This window comes from Orbicella franksi, chromosome 3, assembly GCF_964199315.1.
Source record: "Orbicella franksi chromosome 3, jaOrbFran1.1, whole genome shotgun sequence".
In the NCBI taxonomy this organism is placed as follows: Eukaryota; Metazoa; Cnidaria; class Anthozoa; order Scleractinia; family Merulinidae; genus Orbicella; species Orbicella franksi.
The window spans coordinates 17085824-17102858 of record NC_138147.1 but is presented as its reverse complement, the minus strand read 5'-3'; the positions used below and the strand labels follow the sequence as shown (position 1 = coordinate 17102858).

Genomic DNA, 17035 nt, shown 5'->3' with positions numbered 1-17035 from the left:
TGGTGTACGCTTGACAGAATTTGACTAGTGTCCCGTGCTTGACTCGGGCTTCAGATTGAGTGGAGCGGGTCCACGCGTGCACGCAACACGCGTGTTACGATTGAACTCGTCCTGAGTCTGCAGGAGGCTAATCGTCTCAGGAATTCTCAGATGGTAAGATTAAATTCCACGAATATAGCTACAAAGTGAAGGAAAGACGAAATAATGTCTATCCTTCATCGAACAATCTAGAAGGATAGATTGCAAAAATTGCAGCCTACGTCATGGGGATCATAGAAAAGCCAGCATCCTGGCAAGCATAAATATCCTTTATGATCTGAACTGACTAAATGCCCGGTTCAAAATTAACAGTAATTACCAAACGGGAAAGCATCATAATCAATGGCTCCTCTTTTTCTCGGCCATTCTCACACATGAGCAAAAATTCACGAAGTTCTGAAAGTTTCCTAAGAATCCCAGTACTTGTTATTAAATAAGAGAGAAATGTCTATTTTTGGAAGAGATATGGGTTGCCTAAATGCTACCGTCTAACACAGTCTCCAAACAGCAAAACTGCCATTTATAACTTTTTAAATATGTTCACTTAAGGTTTTACCAATTTTTGTGTATCGTTAGGTAATAGACCAATTTCTATATATTAAAATTCAGCCTAACACAATAGACCTCAGCACGAAGCTCTCGGGAATAAACCCCACAAACTCTGTAGTTATTCCCCAGAGCCTCGTGCTGAGGTTTATTGTTTTAAGCTGAATTTTAGCATATCGAAATTGGTCTATTATAGTAACAGCCCCGCTCTATGGACACTTAATATATACACTCACTTATTACGGACAGCCTTGTTTGTCTCGACCAAAACCTCATGTTTTCTCTCAATTTCATTAGCCTGCGTATTATGGACACAGGTTAATGGGTACAATGGACACTTTTTTACGATCTGACTGGCGCATTCTCATACAAAGCTTAAGTTGACCTGGCTTTACGGACTCTGGGTTCCCTGTGTACTGTGTATTTCAATTTGTCACAAATATATGCTGATTCTCTCGGCATCCTGTAATAATATGAAAGCTTTCTCTGGGGTAATGCAATTTTATTTAAGTCGCAGACTATCAGGTAAATGATTAAGGCTGGTTTTCACTAGCGACGGAGTCGTAGTCGGAGTCGTAGTCAGAGTCGTAATCAGAGGCACAGAGTGATACGATCTGATGAAAATCAAACCGACGTAGTCGTGGCAGAATAACGATTCCGCTTATGGCTCCGTTACTTATGATCTAGTGAAAACTACATTGTCGGAATCGGAAGCAGAAGCGGAAGAATAAACAAATCACAGTGTTCTGTCGCTTCTGCTTCCGACTCCAACAATCTAGTTATCACTGGATCATGAGCGACGGAGACGTAAACGGAATCAGAAGAAATGGAAACGTTCTGATTTTTCCGACTTTGATTCCGTCGAGCTTATGCATGACTCCGCTTACGACTCCGATTTTCGATTTTCACAAGGTCATAAGCGCTCTTACGACTCCGTCGCTAGTGAAAACCAGCCTTATACAGGATTGCGACACTACACTCAAGGCCACACCCGACAACAACTTACATTTTTATAATAGTTTCGAGCACGGCTTATGAACAATTTTAATAAAAATTGGCTCACACTAGCAATGTAGAAGTTAAAAATTGGAGCGGATTTGACGAGATTCCTCTCTCTGTAGCATGAAGCCACCATAAATATTGCTACCGTATAACCCCCCCCCCCCCCTCTCCCCACGCGCGGTATTGAGCAGACTAAGAACAGTGAATTCTCGTGAAAGATGTTTATTACAAAAATAAATCTCCTTAAAAAGAAAAAAGTAATTTAAACTAGCCGAACTAATTAAACCTTTCCCCAACTAAGAGTTCAACACTACTTTGCAACCTGAGGTCTGAATTGTATATTTACAACAAAAACTGAAACCTTTTACCATGACATCTAGTTCTCTGGAGCCCAGTCTGGTAATCAAGTCTAGCTATGTTGCAGGAACATGTGCCCTTTGTGGCAAATCCGCACAAACTTTCCCATTCGTGTTTTAAGGTGGCTTACTACAGTTTTGATGGATTATAACAGCCCAACTTCTAACTCTTTTGAAAAATGTTCCAAGATGTTTTTCCTTTCTCTATTTACTGTTTACTTAAGTCTTTTACCATTCTATGTGAAACTTGAACAATTAAACGTCAACAAATGGCCAAAATGAACGACCGAGTACCTAAGGAGAGACTGGGCACTAGTAGGTTAAATCACGTTTTTCTCAAAATCTACCCGTATGATCCCACCTCAAAATTTCAGGAATAAGAAATTGGCTCTGATTCAACATGCATGCAAAGTAAAATAAAAATCTGTAAGACAGATTTTTCGCAAACTAAGAAAATGTGATATATTAAAACTAGCTCAAAATCTGTCTTACAGATTTTTATTTTACTTTGCATGAATGTTAAATCAGAGCCAATTACTTATTTTTGAAATTTTTAGGTGGGGTCATACGGGTAGACTTTGAGAAAAACGTGATTTAATCTACTAGTGCCCAGTCTCTCCTTGGATACTCGGTCGTTCATTTTGGCCATGTGTTGACGTTTAATTGTTCAAGTTTCACATAGAATGGTAAAAGACTTAAGTAAACAGTAAATAGAGAAAGGAAAAACATCTTGGAACATTTTTCAAAAGAGTTAGAAGTTGGGCTGTCATAATCCATCAAAACTGTAGTAAGCCACCTTAATTCCAATCAATATAAAAGCGCAAGCCCTCTGTGGGATGGCAAGTCAGCTTTTGCTATCAGTGTTGCTACAAGCAACGTATCTCGTACCCGTGTGGGCGAGTCTTCAGGTTACTCGTTCAGCAGTAAGTTCCAGAGGTCAGCTGACGAAGAGGCCTGAAGATCCATGATGTTGCTAAGCAACACCTTTGCCGCAAACCGCAGACTCAATAGTCAAGGTAGGTACCAGTTCCCTTCTAGGCCCAGACTACAGACTGTTCCCCTTTAGATAACGTTTCATGACCAAACATGAACAAATGTTGCCAAACTATGAAGAATGAAACCAGAAACCTAGTTAATTAAGTATATATAACCTAATTAAAGAAAAATTGCTAAACCCGTCGTCTGTTTTTAAGTAATTTATGACACTAGTATTGCTACAACAAACAATACAAAACCACCATAAATAATTATGCTATAATAATCCGTGAAAACAGTGTTAGGATCTTGTAGGCCCCATTCCTCGTACCTGCGCGGAGGGCAATAGTCTAGCTTGAGCCCGCGATGAAGCTTTCCTTTCGCCAGCGCCATGCATACCTGGCAGAAAAGCGGGTATCGTGGCTTCCACCAACGTCCGATGGCTGTGTTTGAAATGTCTCCTAAACCCTTCCATTTCCACTCTAAATACCTGTTATATGCAGTCTCGTTACTACTAAGATAATCTATATAAGCAGCTAATTCTTTTGGGTTTTTAAAATCGCTAACTTTTATGATGGAGTTCTTGAGATTTCCTGGCAAAAATTCGTCCACTTTGTCGGTACCCATAAATATCGGAACCGAACCAGTGGTGAGTGCATGGTAGAGCCTGTCGTCTATGAAGTAATCGCAATCCTGGTTCATGAAAACCAAAGAGAATTTGTAGTGCCGTGACAGTAAGAGCTTGTGGTCTTTGAAGACATAGCGATTGTTAATTTTACCATATAGTCCTATCAACCCCTCCTTGTTCTTCAAGCATGCGCCGAACGAGTCCACTTGAGTGTATTTCATGAGTTGCCGCATGTACTCCGTCCTGACGGGTTCACACTTGGAAAAGATGGCTAAGATACCGCCCTGTCGCTTGTGGAATGGTATGGGCGGATCTAACTCAGGCATAGGGTAAATAGGAGCTGGAAAATCCGAGTCCAAACGATAGCTTACGAGCAGGTTAAACTGTGACATAATCCGTGAATCATACAGCGATGGTGTGTACACTGGATTCTCGTTCGTTTGAAGAATCCATGGCGCTAAATTTTCAATCGGAGGAAGATTTGAAATGTCCGGCGGTCTGGCATGAACAACAAACGCGCTGGCTTCCGCGGCACGTGACTGATCGCTGGAGAGTTCACATGGGACGGGACATTCCCCGGGTTTACCCGCATAGAAAAACGGCCAGAAATGCGTATGATTGACGGCCGTCTTTTGAACGGGCACTTTGTGTCCTCTCACTCCAGACCAGTAAATTATCAGTCGTTTCCTCTGAGGTTTAGGGAAGTCTTGTTCATTCCACTCGACGTAGCTATTCGAATTCTCAGCCGGTGGCTTTTCCCCACCTGCCCGTAGACGGACAGGTTTTCGAGTTCGCGCTGCTTCATCCTTGTAAAAGTGGACTACAAACAACACGGTCCTTATCACAATCATTATAAAACATCCTAATAAAAGTGCTCTCCGTTTAGACGTGGGTCGCAACCAGACCATCATGCTGTCGTTAACGGTTCTTCTCAGCCGCTGTGCCTTGCTTTAATGTGATCACCCACTTTCCGATTCCTAACTCGCCGTGCTGTAAAAGTGAGCCGGTGGCAAGCAGTCAAGCGATCAACAAGCATTCCCTCGCCATGAGATCATTCTCCGTCATTCTGCCATTTGCTCGGGACTGTATGATGGCGTGAAAATAAAGAAAGTAATTGCCAAATCCGTTAATAGGCAACTCCCCAAAAATGGAAACGTTTGAGCACTAGATTACAATCACACGGTAAAAAACAAGGTTTAGTCCCCAGAAATAGCAAATTAGTTAGCTGGAAGGGCAACAAATCAGTGTAGCATAAAAATAGACAAATAATTTTTGACGTATTTTATCCCACTGACAGAACGACAGATAAACAATATTGTGTAGCCGGCTACAATAAACAACTGTCCGTAAGTGAACACACCATGAAACTTGAATGCTGCTGTTTTTCTTTCTGTGACAGATTTTCGTTTGCCGTAAAAGAAACCCCACAGGCCAGGTCGCTACCGATGATCTTGTTCGTTTGCTGGTCTTTTCGGTTTTACCTCAAATCAAGGCCACAAGATACCGTGACCTTTTTAAATCAAGAGGAGTATCTGTACTGAAATCGTTTGCAAAACTCAGCCCGTGGGATCGAGGACTTGAATATGTCATCCTTATTTTAAAGGCCCTGAAAATTTCCAATAAGAAGAGTTCGCCGAAACAACCAAATAAAATCAGTCCAAGCCAGCCATCAACGCATATTCCCTTTCTCCAAAAGCCGGTAAACAATAATTCAGAAATCTCCAGTTAGACACACATAGGAACTGTAAACGATACGGAACGCAAACTTTCCACGGAGCTTTTAAAGGATTTGAATTTAATGATGCATTTCATTGACAAATTTGCGCCGGGTACCTGCAAATGGTAACAAAGCGACCGGTTGCGCTGTTTGCAGTAAGATCTGTGTGAAGCTTTGTGTTTTGTTCTTTAAATGAACAATAATCCCTCTTCATGCCAACAGATTCATTTTTGTTGATGCAAGACTGTTTCTAAAGCAAATTGAAAACAATTCAGCGAGATCAGTCGGATCAGAAGATGACGTCACGGGCACATACGTCGAAGGCACATAGGCACAGCGGATCTCGAGAAAATGTGGCAGCACGGATAAACAAAACATCCATTTGCTGCGAAAACTGCACAGATATTTCTCTGCTCGCGAACACGCTCTGTTTCCCCACAGCGCTTATTAAAGTCAATGCAATTCTTTTAGCTGTATAAAATCTTGCCAGTTTGTTCAAAACATTCAGCTCTATTCATATTATATGAACTGAGGTATCAATGTAAGTATTCGCGACAAAAAAACGCCGAAAGACTGGGGGTGTCTCTTGGAGTATATCGCTTGTGGAATCTCCTCGGACAACTCCTATCTTTGATTGTGTCGCGTGACCTGTTTAGACCAATCACACGCAACTGTCCACAAAAATTCATAGTTTGTAAAATGAAATGCTTCCTTGCTTTGAATAGCTTTTTACGTCCCGTCCACACTACACCGGAGAAATTTGAAAACGGCGATTTCACTTTAAAAGCTCATCGATTGTTTTCCGTCCACACTACGCCGGAGAAATTGAAAAACGCAACGATCACCGGTCATTTTGGATTTGTGTTTCAGGAAGACTCGAGCAGGGAATATGTCACCGTTTTCGAAAAGCTCCGTTTTCAAAATGTTTTCCGCCCACACTAAAATGCAAACCCTCCGGTTTGAAGGGCGTTTTCGAAAAGCTCCGTTTTCGTGAAGGCCAATTAGTTTGGACTGTAGCTATGGGCCTAACCGTACTTGAGAAATAAACCTGCGTTTTCAATTTTGTCCGGCACTGTGCGGACGGGGCCTCCACTACCACGAAATCTAGCGCTGATGACTTCCAGTTCGGCAGAATTCACTCTAGCTCCTACTCCAGATCGTTTACAATAGGACAGTATAACCACGCCTTTTAGATTTCTGTGCTAGATCTGTGTGTATCTTCCTTAAGTTTCAAAATGGTTCTTTTCGTTGTTGAAATATTAGCAGTACAATGAGGTTACTTAAGTTAATAGAACATTTCTAGTAGTTTCCGGGCCAAAATTCGTATATCATCTTCATTGTTGATTCATTTCCCTAGGACGCGTTTCATGTTCATTACGCGCTGATGCTCTAGAATAAGCCAATCAGAGCGCGCATTAACATTGAGGGTCTCGAGGAAACAAAACTCACTGTTCCCCTTAGGCCCAGTCATTAAGTGCTTATTGCTTTAGATGATCTATAACCATGTGTGGTTATGGCTTCACACAGCTGTAAAAAAAAAACAGAAGATATTGCTAAGACAGGGCTCGAGACTAACGGTAGCCAACTAGTCACAGACTAGTAAAAATTCCATTTTGTCTAATGGTTTTTGCACTTCGCAAACCATTTTGGCTAGTAAAAATGAACATTCGTGCGCACTGGAGGCCCAGAGGCCAGAGGAAACCAATTAAAAGTTAATTTCAAATTTTTCACGAAACGAAATCCAGTCAAAGTGTGCAGAATTTAAAGCATCGGCTGCGATAAATATCATATATAATTTATTGGCCCAAACAAGAACTTTAAATTACAAAAATGCGAAAGAATGATTGACTTTTTTCTTTGTTTTTTCCCTTAGTAAAAAGCGACGAACGACAAACGAACTGCTTGCTTGATAAGTCATGCGTCAAATCATGTAGAATCTAGGGATCCAATCTCGTTCCCAGAGTCTTCGTTCCCCTTGACCAGCGGTCGGAAAACGAGAGCTCTGGGAGCAACCAGTTTGAAATAACCGAATTCCGGTGATTCTGCCCATTGGGTTTCACTGCGCCGTCTGCATCTATGGCGCATGCCTGAAATGGTCGCTCCCAGAGCTCTCGTTTTCCGACCGCTGGTCAAGGGGAACGAAGACTCTGGGAACGAGATTGCTAGGGATCATGTTTCGTGCGCGCAGCATCCGGAGGTCACCTACGCTTTCAAAAAATTAAACAATTCGCAGTTGTTCGAAAATTTGAATGATGCCTATATAATATCGATGCCTATTTTTGCAACTTGTAAATAAAGTTAAGATGGAAGGAATTGTGTTCATGAGAAATCGTGAATCGGCATTTTGAAAGTAAGGAATGTTTTTCGGCGGCGAGTTGCGAAGTTCTGTGGGAATTTCTCACGGAAGCGAAAACTTCGGTTTTCGTTGTTGAGCGACGCCTATAATTATAACATCGATGCCTATGTTTGTAAGTGTGTGCGTCTGGCTAGTGAAAAATTTGTTTTGGCTAGTGAATCAAACCTGTCACTAGCTAGCCACTGGGTTGGCAAGCTGAAAAGTTAGTCTCGAACCCCGCTAAGATGAAGGTTAAGCCGTTGACGGGTCGTGTAAACTGAACGTGTGCATGGCACAAAACATCGCATAACGTGGGAGAAAATTTTGGTTGAGCTAAACGCTGGACATTCATATGCAAACACTCACTGAAGTCTTTGACAGGTATTGTTGAAGTTGTATTTGAGCAGACATCCTTTTAAGGATGGTTCAACCAACAGTCATTTTATATTTTATACGCAGAAAGCTGCAATTCGGCGATTCTATATTTCTTCCTTAAATTTCATTTATTAATAAGCAGTGGTGTCTTTACAAGTGAACTTTCGCAGAGATTATCAAGAGCACACCTGTAAGTAACGTCCTGTGATCCGAAACCTTTTGCCATGTAAGTAAATGACTGGCCCCGCGGGAAACAGGGAGTTTTGTTTCCCCTCAAACTCAATTGAGGGTCTCGGGGAAACAAATATCACTGTTTTCCGCGGGGCCAGTCATTAAGTACTTATTATTATATGGCTTGTGTTTGAAACCGATATAACGCGCGCTCGACTGATTGGCTAATTCTAGGGCATTATTCTCACCGTAATGCCCGCAGGCTGATAGCGCGCCTGCAAAAACAAAGCAAAAAGTAATTTAAAAAACTGTTGCTTTTTTCCTGAAAATTGTAGCTTCTAAAAACGATGAGAGACGACGACGATGAGGAAGATCCTGAGAGTGAATGCTATTACCCCGACGAGCTACAATTTTTTTTTTCCGACTTCTCGAAGGAAAGTGTCAAGGAGTTTCACGTTATCATCAAAAACACACCAGAACACGCATTGTTGGGTGCAGTTTGTACTGATCTCTCATTTCTTTCTCTTTAACCGTCATATAGGGGTCTATAGCATACGATAAACGCTGGCCTGACAAAACTTCTCAGTAATAAATCGAAATATGAAGTGAACTGTTAAAAAGAACTTGGAAAAATGATTTAAATTATTACTGAAAATAGGATGGCGAAATCATCAAAAATAAACGAAATTAACTCGGATGAGATAAAGACCTTTTTCCCTATGTTATATTAAGAAATAACAAAAAATGACATACCCTGTGGTGTAGAATTTTGATTTTTCTCTAGTCCTCTGCCTCCGCTTTTATTTCAGCTGTACGACGTTTGCAAATGACTTCTAGAAGGGTAAAGTTTCAGTTATTAAAAGGATGACTAGTTGTACAACAGAGATCAGGGGCGGATCCAGGATTTTTCTCAGGAGGGGTTGCACCACTAACGAATGGCGTGAATGACTGGTGAGGTAAACAAATTTTAAAAACCAATACGAAGAAAAAGGGTTCATCTCATGTAGGGGGAGAGGGGGGGGGGGGGGTTGAGCACTCCTTGCACCCTCGCCCTAGATCCGCCCCTGGACATACCGAGATAATATTTGACTTCGACAGCTGGAGACCTTACCGAGTTACAGGGTATTTACCCAACGAAGTCGGTGAGCCCCATAAAAGAATTCATTAACTGACCGGAGGAAAATGTAGAAAAAATCTTTGGTCAAGAACATTTTCGGCCAAACGTCTTTAAATACGTGAGGTAAAAAAAAACTCTGAAGACGGAAAGAACTTAAAATTTGTAAATATCGATTAAAAGATAAGAATATCCCAAATTGAAAGATCTGTTCACGATGTCTTGAATTTTCTATCTTCTGAGGACACAATTCAAAAATCTGTGGATGAAATCAATAGTGTATTGGGAAATATCTCTAGGTGTAACCTTATTGAGGACATTGAAATTAACGCTACACAAAATTAACACTTCTTAACGAGATATTTAGCGTTAAATTCACGCGATAATGGTGGAACTCAGTTAGAGCAAACTCCTAAGGATCACTCAGTTCCTAAGAATAGCGGGTAGATAGATATTAACAGCATTTACTTACATGGCAAAAGGTTTCAGATCACCGGATGCTACTTACAGGTGTGCTCTTGATAATCCCTGCGAAAGTTCACTTGTACAGACGACAACACCTAGGTTATTAATAAATGAAATTTAGGGAAGAAATATAGAATCGATGAATCGCCTCTTTCTTCTTATAAAATGTGAAATGACTGTTGTTTGAACCATCCTTTAAAGGATGTCTGCCCAAATATAACTTCAACAGTACCTGTCAAGGACTCCAGTGAGTTGTTGGCATTTGAATGTCCAGCGTTTAGCTCAACCAAATTTTTCTCCCACGTCGTTCAATATTTTGTACCACATGTTTAGTTCACACAACCCGTCAACGGCTTAATTAACCTTCATCCAAGCACTATCCTTTGTTATTTTTACAGCTGTTTCAAGCCATAGCCATGTAGGGTTATAGATTAAATATATAAAACAATAAGCACTTTTAAAATGACGGGCCCTAAGGGAAACAGTGAGTTTTGTTTCCCCGAGACCGTCAATGTTCCCCGAGGCGAAGCTGAGGCGAACATTGAGGTCGAGGGGAAGAAAAACTCACTGTTTCCCGTGGGGTCAGTCATTAACCATTTTGTAATAACTCCCAACTCAAAAATAGAAAAAAAACTGAAGCGAATTTTCATATATTCAAAATTTTCATATTTAGTTTTCATATTTACTTTTTACAAGACATACCATGAAGACTCAAGAAAAGAGCCATTTCCTCTTTGTCAGTTGGAGGAATATAGGTGTGCGAGATTTGTTCAGAAAAGCAAATATAATTTACAAATCTTTGCTTAGTAGTCGTCTTTTTTCTGACATCTCATTTGGAAGATCAAATGTGTAATTGACACTGCATATTTTGTGCTGCGTGTGTTGCCCAGACATTGATTCACAGGAATAAAATAAATGAGATACTACGCGCGCTCTCATTGGTCGATAGTTGAGTTTTAAGGTGGTTCAAAACAGTTTCCAGCAGTTAGATTTTTATGGGTCATTATAACCACTCTTTATCACTTGATGGCTTCAGCTGTTTGAAGCCACATCATAGTATCAAAAAAATGCCCAATCATTGGTGAACACGTTGTTATCGTTTTCGTGACACAATAGGTTACCATAGCAACAGTATGACCTGCTAAAACACCCTTAATTACAGCTTTCGGGGCTTATAATTCAAAAACGGTACAATTATTTTTTTTTTATTATCAAATGTTGATAAGCATGATAAGACGCAACTTTTGGCAAAATTAAAAAAAAATATGTACATAGGGTTCAGAGCCACCTTAAAGTGCTGAAATTTTAAGGTGGCTCTGAACTCTCTGTACAGCCACCGCAAATGCAAGCCGAGTAATATCTTTGGGAGTCAACAATACGACTTACATGACGTAGCAACCTGTTTGTTATGTCACCACTGGCACATTTGAACGCGGCGCGATTGCGTGTGTTCAAACATCCAAAATGGCGGTCGTTTGCACCCTTGCGAAGGAAAGAAAACCATTGCTCTTAGCTTTTCGTTTCATCAGAAGCTATCATGACTCCAAACGTAGCTTGCCACAACATAACTCTGCGTTTTTCTCAAGTCAATTTCGATGCGCACGTCTTTTTATGAGGAGACATATCTGGTCTTCCCGACAAGACGATTTGACCAGAGCTCTTTCGGACGCTGAGAAAATTGTTGGCTATCCGACGTCGTTCTTAAATTTGCGATATCTGTTGAGTGACGAAATCTCTAACATCGCCATGTACATGAAAAGGTTCGCCATGAGCAAGCATCCCATGTTGCGAACAGCTCGAGGCTTCGTATCAGACGAGAACAATACTATGCAAACTCGTGGACTGTTGGTGCTCCTCGTGTCCAAAGCTTCTCGGCCATGTTTACAAAGTGACTGGAGCACGGATCAGGAATTAGTAGCTGACATCCATTCAAGCCAGAGACAGCTAGCTGATATAACAGAAACTATACACACAGGTAGCCGTGACCTAATTTTGTTTTCAATGTTTTGTTCTTCTTAATAAATGTGTTTCAGTTAGTAAATGGAAGAGAATTTTCTTGCACAATTCCAATCCCAGGGAAATGCCCTGGCCTGATGACAAGTGCCTTGGCAGTTGAATTGGGTTTGAATATAAGCTAGGGTATAATTATGTGTTATGTTCACCGGATAAATCACTTTACTATGTCGCTACTTCTGCAACTGGGCAAGATGAACCAAATCCTCCTTTGTGATTGGCTACTTGAGTGGGCAAGACTGGGGTATCTTGCCTGCTCAGGACTACCCACTGTTTCCCGAAAGAAAATTGTGTTCTTTATACCATATACCAAATCCGTTATTGACCAACCTTATTCGGTCAAGAAGGCTGATTATTATATGGCTAGCTCCGTGAGCGGGCAAGATGAATCAAATCCTGCGCTGTGATTGGCTACCCGAGCAGGCAAGATGGAGCTATCTTGCCCGCTCGGGACTACCCGCCATGTCCCGCAAGAAAAATTTTCCCGAAAGCCATATAATAAATCCTTTATTGACCAAGCTTGTTCGGCCAAGGTGGCTGGATATTGGCCTCGTTCTTTTTTTGCGTGTTTATGGACCTTGACTCCGTCTCGGTCCATAAACACGCAAAAAAAGAACTTGGCCAATATCCAGCCATCTTGACCTCACACTTGGTCAATAACCCATATATATTGCCTCAATGTTGTTGTTTTTTTTTATGGACCTTAGCTTGGTCTGTAAAATGAAAAAACAAAAGAACTGGGCCAATATCCAGCCAGTTAAAGACACAGTCCGCTAGACAATGATTTAACCAGTAGGTTAAAGTTTTATTGACATGTATCCTCTGAACAACTGGGTCCACATACAGTGTGTAAGGTGCTATCCAGTGAATAAATGTCCAGAAAACAAACTACTAACAATGTGATGCTTTTCTCTGGATAGTTCATTGTCCAGTGGATATCATTATGAATCCTTTGAACTACTGGGGCTGCATGTAGGTGGATAAAATAGTGACTACTGTTACCAGCAATCTGGCAGCTATGGTTGGTGGCGCTGTCTTTACTTCTGGTCTGAGATGGGATATAAGATTTTAGAGCGGTTTGAGACATAGATCCTGGACTGCTGTGAACTCTGAGAACTCCCATCCACTTACAAATTTAAATATCCCCCCTGTAGTACACACACCATGGAGAGGGGGTGGGGTGGGACAAGTACAAGGGAAGTACATTCATTAACTGCCTTATAAAGAGTGGGTTTTTCAAAGTGTTTTACAAAGAAACTAGCTTGGCTAAATCAATTGATTGTTCAGGTTTCAGCAGCAGAGCCCCGATTTGGGGGGGAGGGGGAGGGGGGGAAGGGACTCCTATATAAAAAGGACTGGGGTGCTCATCAGAAATTTTGAAAAGAACCCCTAAGAGGTACCAAGATTTTGTTTTGTGGGCGTGGCTTAAACATTTTTCACCCCTAAGAGGTACCAACTCTAGAGCAACACATTATCTCTGTCATATTCTTTCAGCTCTATATCCCAAAATGTACCACAAAAGTTCCTGCTGTGGATCTTTTGAGGCTGAACACCCTAAGAGGTATCAAAATTGCTTTTTTAACCCCTAAAAGGTCTGACAAGCACCCTTGTCCTTTTTATATTGGAGTCCCACTCCAGGAGCAGAGCCCCTTATGCCAGTGGTAAAGCAGATTCAAGACCAAAGCATAGGCTGTTTTGTTTTTGATTGAGTACTTTTTTTCTGTTGCAGCCAGCTTGGTGCATACAGGTATAGTGAATCTATCCAACATCTCATCATCCAGTAAGTCATATCAGGATGACATGGAATTTGGTAACAAGATGGCTGTGTTGAGTGGTGACTTTCTTCTAGCAAATGCCTGTACTGGTTTAGCAGAACTTAAAGACACTGAGGTAGTGCAAATGATCTCAGAGGTAATTGGACATTTGATGGAGGGAGAAGTTCTGAAGATCACATTTAAAGCTGATAATTTGAACTTGGAGTTTTGGAATGAGCTAGTGTTTAAGTGTAAGGGAAGCTTGATGGCAAACAGTTGTAAAGCGGCCCTCAAGATTGTTGCACATTCAAAAGAGGTGAGTTTATAGTGATCATATACCATTTTATCTCCAAAATGAACCAGGTGTTTTATGATGTAATGCTTGCTGTATCCTGCATCGATAAACAAGATACCTGCTCCTGATGGTGTGTTTGTGTTTATTAAGATAAGTTACAAAATATTTTATAATCATTTCAGGGTGATTAGAGTATAAGAAATGCTAGTTTACATGGTATACTGAACACATGATTTCTTTTACTGTATTTGTATTTGTGTGATAATTGAACTGATTTGTTTTGACTGGTTACTTCTAGCTTCAGGAAAAGGCTTTTGAATTTGGGAAGAATATAGCATATGCTCACCAGTTAAAGGAAGACTTTCAGTCTCTCCAGGAACAAAAATCTACAGCTATTCTCTACAGTGCACCCATAATTCTCTCCAGCAACCGCACTGAGGTGAAAAAACTGCTAAATGAAATCTTCTCAGAGGAAAACACAGACAAACTGGATCAACTACACCAAGAACTGTCTGGCATGGTCGTCCAAGAAGAAACAGTGATACAATTGAAAGAATTGAGTTCATTTTTTAGTAAGCGAGCTTTGGACTCACTGGATCTCTTTCCAGAGTCTGACGCCAAGGAAGCGTTAGTAAATATCGCAAACTCGTGTGCTTATCCTGGTTAAATAAATAAATTATAAATTAAATAAATCACAATATTTAGAGAGGAAGCCACATCAGCCTTACCTGGTTTTCGAGCGCATCCTCTATCCTGGTTGAATTGGAATTTGGAGTGTTGGTTTTTGTGGAGGAAGGAAAACCGGAGAACCTGGAGAAAAAACCCTCGGAGCAAGGCGAGAACCAGCAACAAACTCAACCTACATATGGCATCGGGCTGGAATCGTACCCGGGCCACACTGGTGGGAGCGAGTGTTCTCGTCACTGCGCCATCCCTGCTCCGTTAGCACTTAAGATTTTTAGTGGACCCGTTGACTTTCTCGTCAGTATTATTTTCGCAAGGGTGAAAATAAGAACTGTATTTCAGAGACTTGGTGTGCGCTTGTACACTTATTCACCGTGAAAATCTTTTTGGTACTTGAGGGTGCGTTTCTTTAAGAAAATCCAAGATTGGATTCTTAAATCTGAAAACGGATTTTGCGTTTCGTTACTAAACAGATCAATCCAAGATCACTCGGATCATGGTGCATCAAAGGAACCGAAGAATCCTTGCCCAGAGTGAATAGCGCGTTTTCCTTCCTATAATTGATTTGCAAAGCACTGAGAGTCCAGAGAAGCGTCAAGAATTGCGCTTGGTAATGAAACGAGTTACGGAATTTATTAATATCGTGGAGGGGGAAGGGTGGTATTCCTCATCTAGAGGTCGGGGTCATACCCTGGCTGAGGCCAGTTGTGCTGGGTTTTTAGACAAGACACTTAACTCCCACGGGTTCGCTTTCTATCCAGGAATAAATTTAAGAATCGGGTAATGTTAGGACACCCTGACTGACAACATACCCAGGGGTATCCTGCGATTGAGATATCCTATACAAGAAAGAGGCAGTGCTTTAAAGGCATAATTTCACGCTTCGGCGCAGGTGCAAGCTATGAGGTAGCCCACCCAATGCCATTGTTTATAAACCAATTAGATTCGAGTGGATAACTCGGGCGTCCGGTCCAGAATAAGATCGTCGGACCAAATAACAAATTCGATGTTCAATACTGAATTCGACATTTTCTGTGCAAATCTTGGGCATCAGTCATTCAGCTAGCCTTTGTCTAGCCATATGGCTAAGCAGATTCTATAATTCTGCTTTCACAAAATTTTAGTCTGTGATACTGAAGTCGGAACATGCGAATGGAGTGCTAATGAGAAATCTCACCTGACTGACCGAGAAATGTTCAAAGGCAAATTTCCCACAAGTTAACATGCGAGTCATCAGTTGTTTTATAAACAATAAAATTGAATTATGAACGTTGTAGTTTGCACATGCGCTGAGCCGTGAAACCCTCCCTTTAATTAATGGCCTTAAGCCTGTAACCCAATGAGCCAGCTGCTTGTTACTGTCTACCACCGAACACGCACCCTTAATGGAGGAACGGTAACGTTAAATGGCTTTGAACCCTTCAGCGTCTTTCCGTCAGTAATAACCAGGACGATGTTGGTAGCATCCACTCTTTCGCCACTATCCGGAGTGAAAACAATCTGGTCGGCAGGGATTAAGGCTCTGTCTGTGTAAGTATCCCAGGAAACTTTGTAAGGTATCTCTGAATGAGACCGTGAGTGGCATCTGGAGACCGACACTGAGGTGAGTCGAATTTGCATCGCACGGTGGGGTTTTTAGAGAAGGTAGTAACACTGAAGTGTGTGTCGGGTCCAAGCTGATGAATGAATGGTATCGGGAAAGTCTTCACACGGACAAATTTCCAGACACCGACCCTACAATTTTGTGATAGGGCTCGAGAGACCGGCGAAAATGAGAGCGTGTTTTTTCTGTTTTTTAATATTATTTCTTCGAGTGCACCCTAATAGACACTGACAGCTGAAAATACTGGCGTTTCGTTATGAACACCCCAAGTGAGACCAGAATCCTTGATTTATACCCTTCAGGGAGATGAGCATTAACATACTAGACATAACCATAAGCATAAAAGACGCTTATGCGCTGGTGGGAATGGCCGCACATAAGCAAAAGTGTTAGCATAAGAGTGCTTGCGTTCTTTTGAACTGTAAACACCGCTGCTATGGACGTTGTCATGTTAAAATATAGCTACCAGTGCGCAGATTTCTTAATTTCAACATAGATGAAAGAATACTTAGAGCAAAATCGTTTCAAAATACGTTTTGCAAATGGTCAGAGATGTTGAACATCGTCATTGGAACGACGTATCCGGTCTTAAGAGATGCGGACTTTGTTAGACTGGGCTACAAATCCCGCTCGGAGAAGGGTGTGGCCTGCATATCCATCACCGGCTGCCGTTACAGGTCTTACAGTCCAAAAGGAGACTGCAACCGACCAGTGCATCCGTGAAGGCTGGGCTCTCAAGTGTGCCAAAAATGCCTATCGTTTCCGCTTACCTTAATGCAAAGTTTGCTATAGATCAAAACACTGGAAAACAGTTAGTTTGCTGATACAATTGCACGTGAAATGAGATATGCATTGGGGCCAGATGGTGTTCGCCTTTTCAAAGTCTCGGAGTTTCTGGCACCACAGCAAACCTCGTCCTACTTCTCACGTCGTGCAGCCAAGACCCGCCAGCAACTTCCCAAT

The 17035-nt window shown here is 41.5% G+C and overlaps 3 protein-coding genes across 6 annotated transcripts in view; 2 read left to right on the top strand and 1 right to left on the bottom strand.

Annotated features, from left to right (window-relative positions):
* Nucleotides 1-17035, top strand: part of LOC145481582 (TP53-regulated inhibitor of apoptosis 1-like) — a 137451-nt gene that overhangs the window by 44360 nt on the left and 76056 nt on the right. The window lies entirely within an intron of this gene.
* LOC145481554 (GDP-fucose protein O-fucosyltransferase 3-like) lies at nt 511-10054 on the bottom strand. 4 transcript variants are annotated; one of them, XM_081460048.1, is made up of 4 exons: nt 9956-10054; nt 9731-9818; nt 8898-8977; nt 511-4629 (listed from the first exon to the last, which is right to left on the bottom strand). In XM_081460048.1, the coding sequence occupies exon 4, from the start codon at nt 4455-4457 to the stop codon at nt 3141-3143; it is 1317 nt and encodes a 438-aa protein (XP_081316174.1). In that variant the 5' UTR covers nt 4458-4629; nt 8898-8977; nt 9731-9818; nt 9956-10054; the 3' UTR covers nt 511-3140. The 4 variants fall into 4 exon arrangements, with proteins under 4 accessions (XP_081316174.1, XP_081316175.1, XP_081316172.1 ...); XM_081460049.1 differs by lacking the exons at nt 9731-9818; nt 9956-10054 and adding an exon at nt 9181-9583 and having other exon boundaries at nt 511-3048; nt 3250-4629; nt 8898-9142; XM_081460046.1 differs by lacking the exons at nt 9731-9818; nt 9956-10054 and adding an exon at nt 9181-9583 and having other exon boundaries at nt 8898-9142.
* On the top strand, nt 11018-16912 carry LOC145481571 (all trans-polyprenyl-diphosphate synthase PDSS2-like). Its single transcript, XM_081460076.1, has 3 exons — nt 11018-11698; nt 13466-13806; nt 14084-16912. The coding sequence occupies exons 1-3, from the start codon at nt 11188-11190 to the stop codon at nt 14450-14452; spliced, it is 1221 nt and encodes a 406-aa protein (XP_081316202.1). The 5' UTR covers nt 11018-11187; the 3' UTR covers nt 14453-16912.

What these genes read in the sequence shown, in the direction of transcription:
- LOC145481554 (XM_081460048.1), bottom strand. Translation starts at nt 4,457, where the DNA reads ATGATGGTCTGGTTGCGACCCACGTCTAAACGGAGAGCACTTTTATTA.
- LOC145481571 (XM_081460076.1), top strand. Translation starts at nt 11,188, where the DNA reads ATGGCGGTCGTTTGCACCCTTGCGAAGGAAAGAAAACCATTGCTCTTA. An exon ending in AACAGAAACTATACACACAG is followed by an intron (nt 11,699 to 13,465) that starts GTAGCCGTGACC and finishes TTTCTGTTGCAG; the next exon opens with CCAGCTTGGTGCATACAGGT. An exon ending in TTGTTGCACATTCAAAAGAG is followed by an intron (nt 13,807 to 14,083) that starts GTGAGTTTATAG and finishes GGTTACTTCTAG; the next exon opens with CTTCAGGAAAAGGCTTTTGA.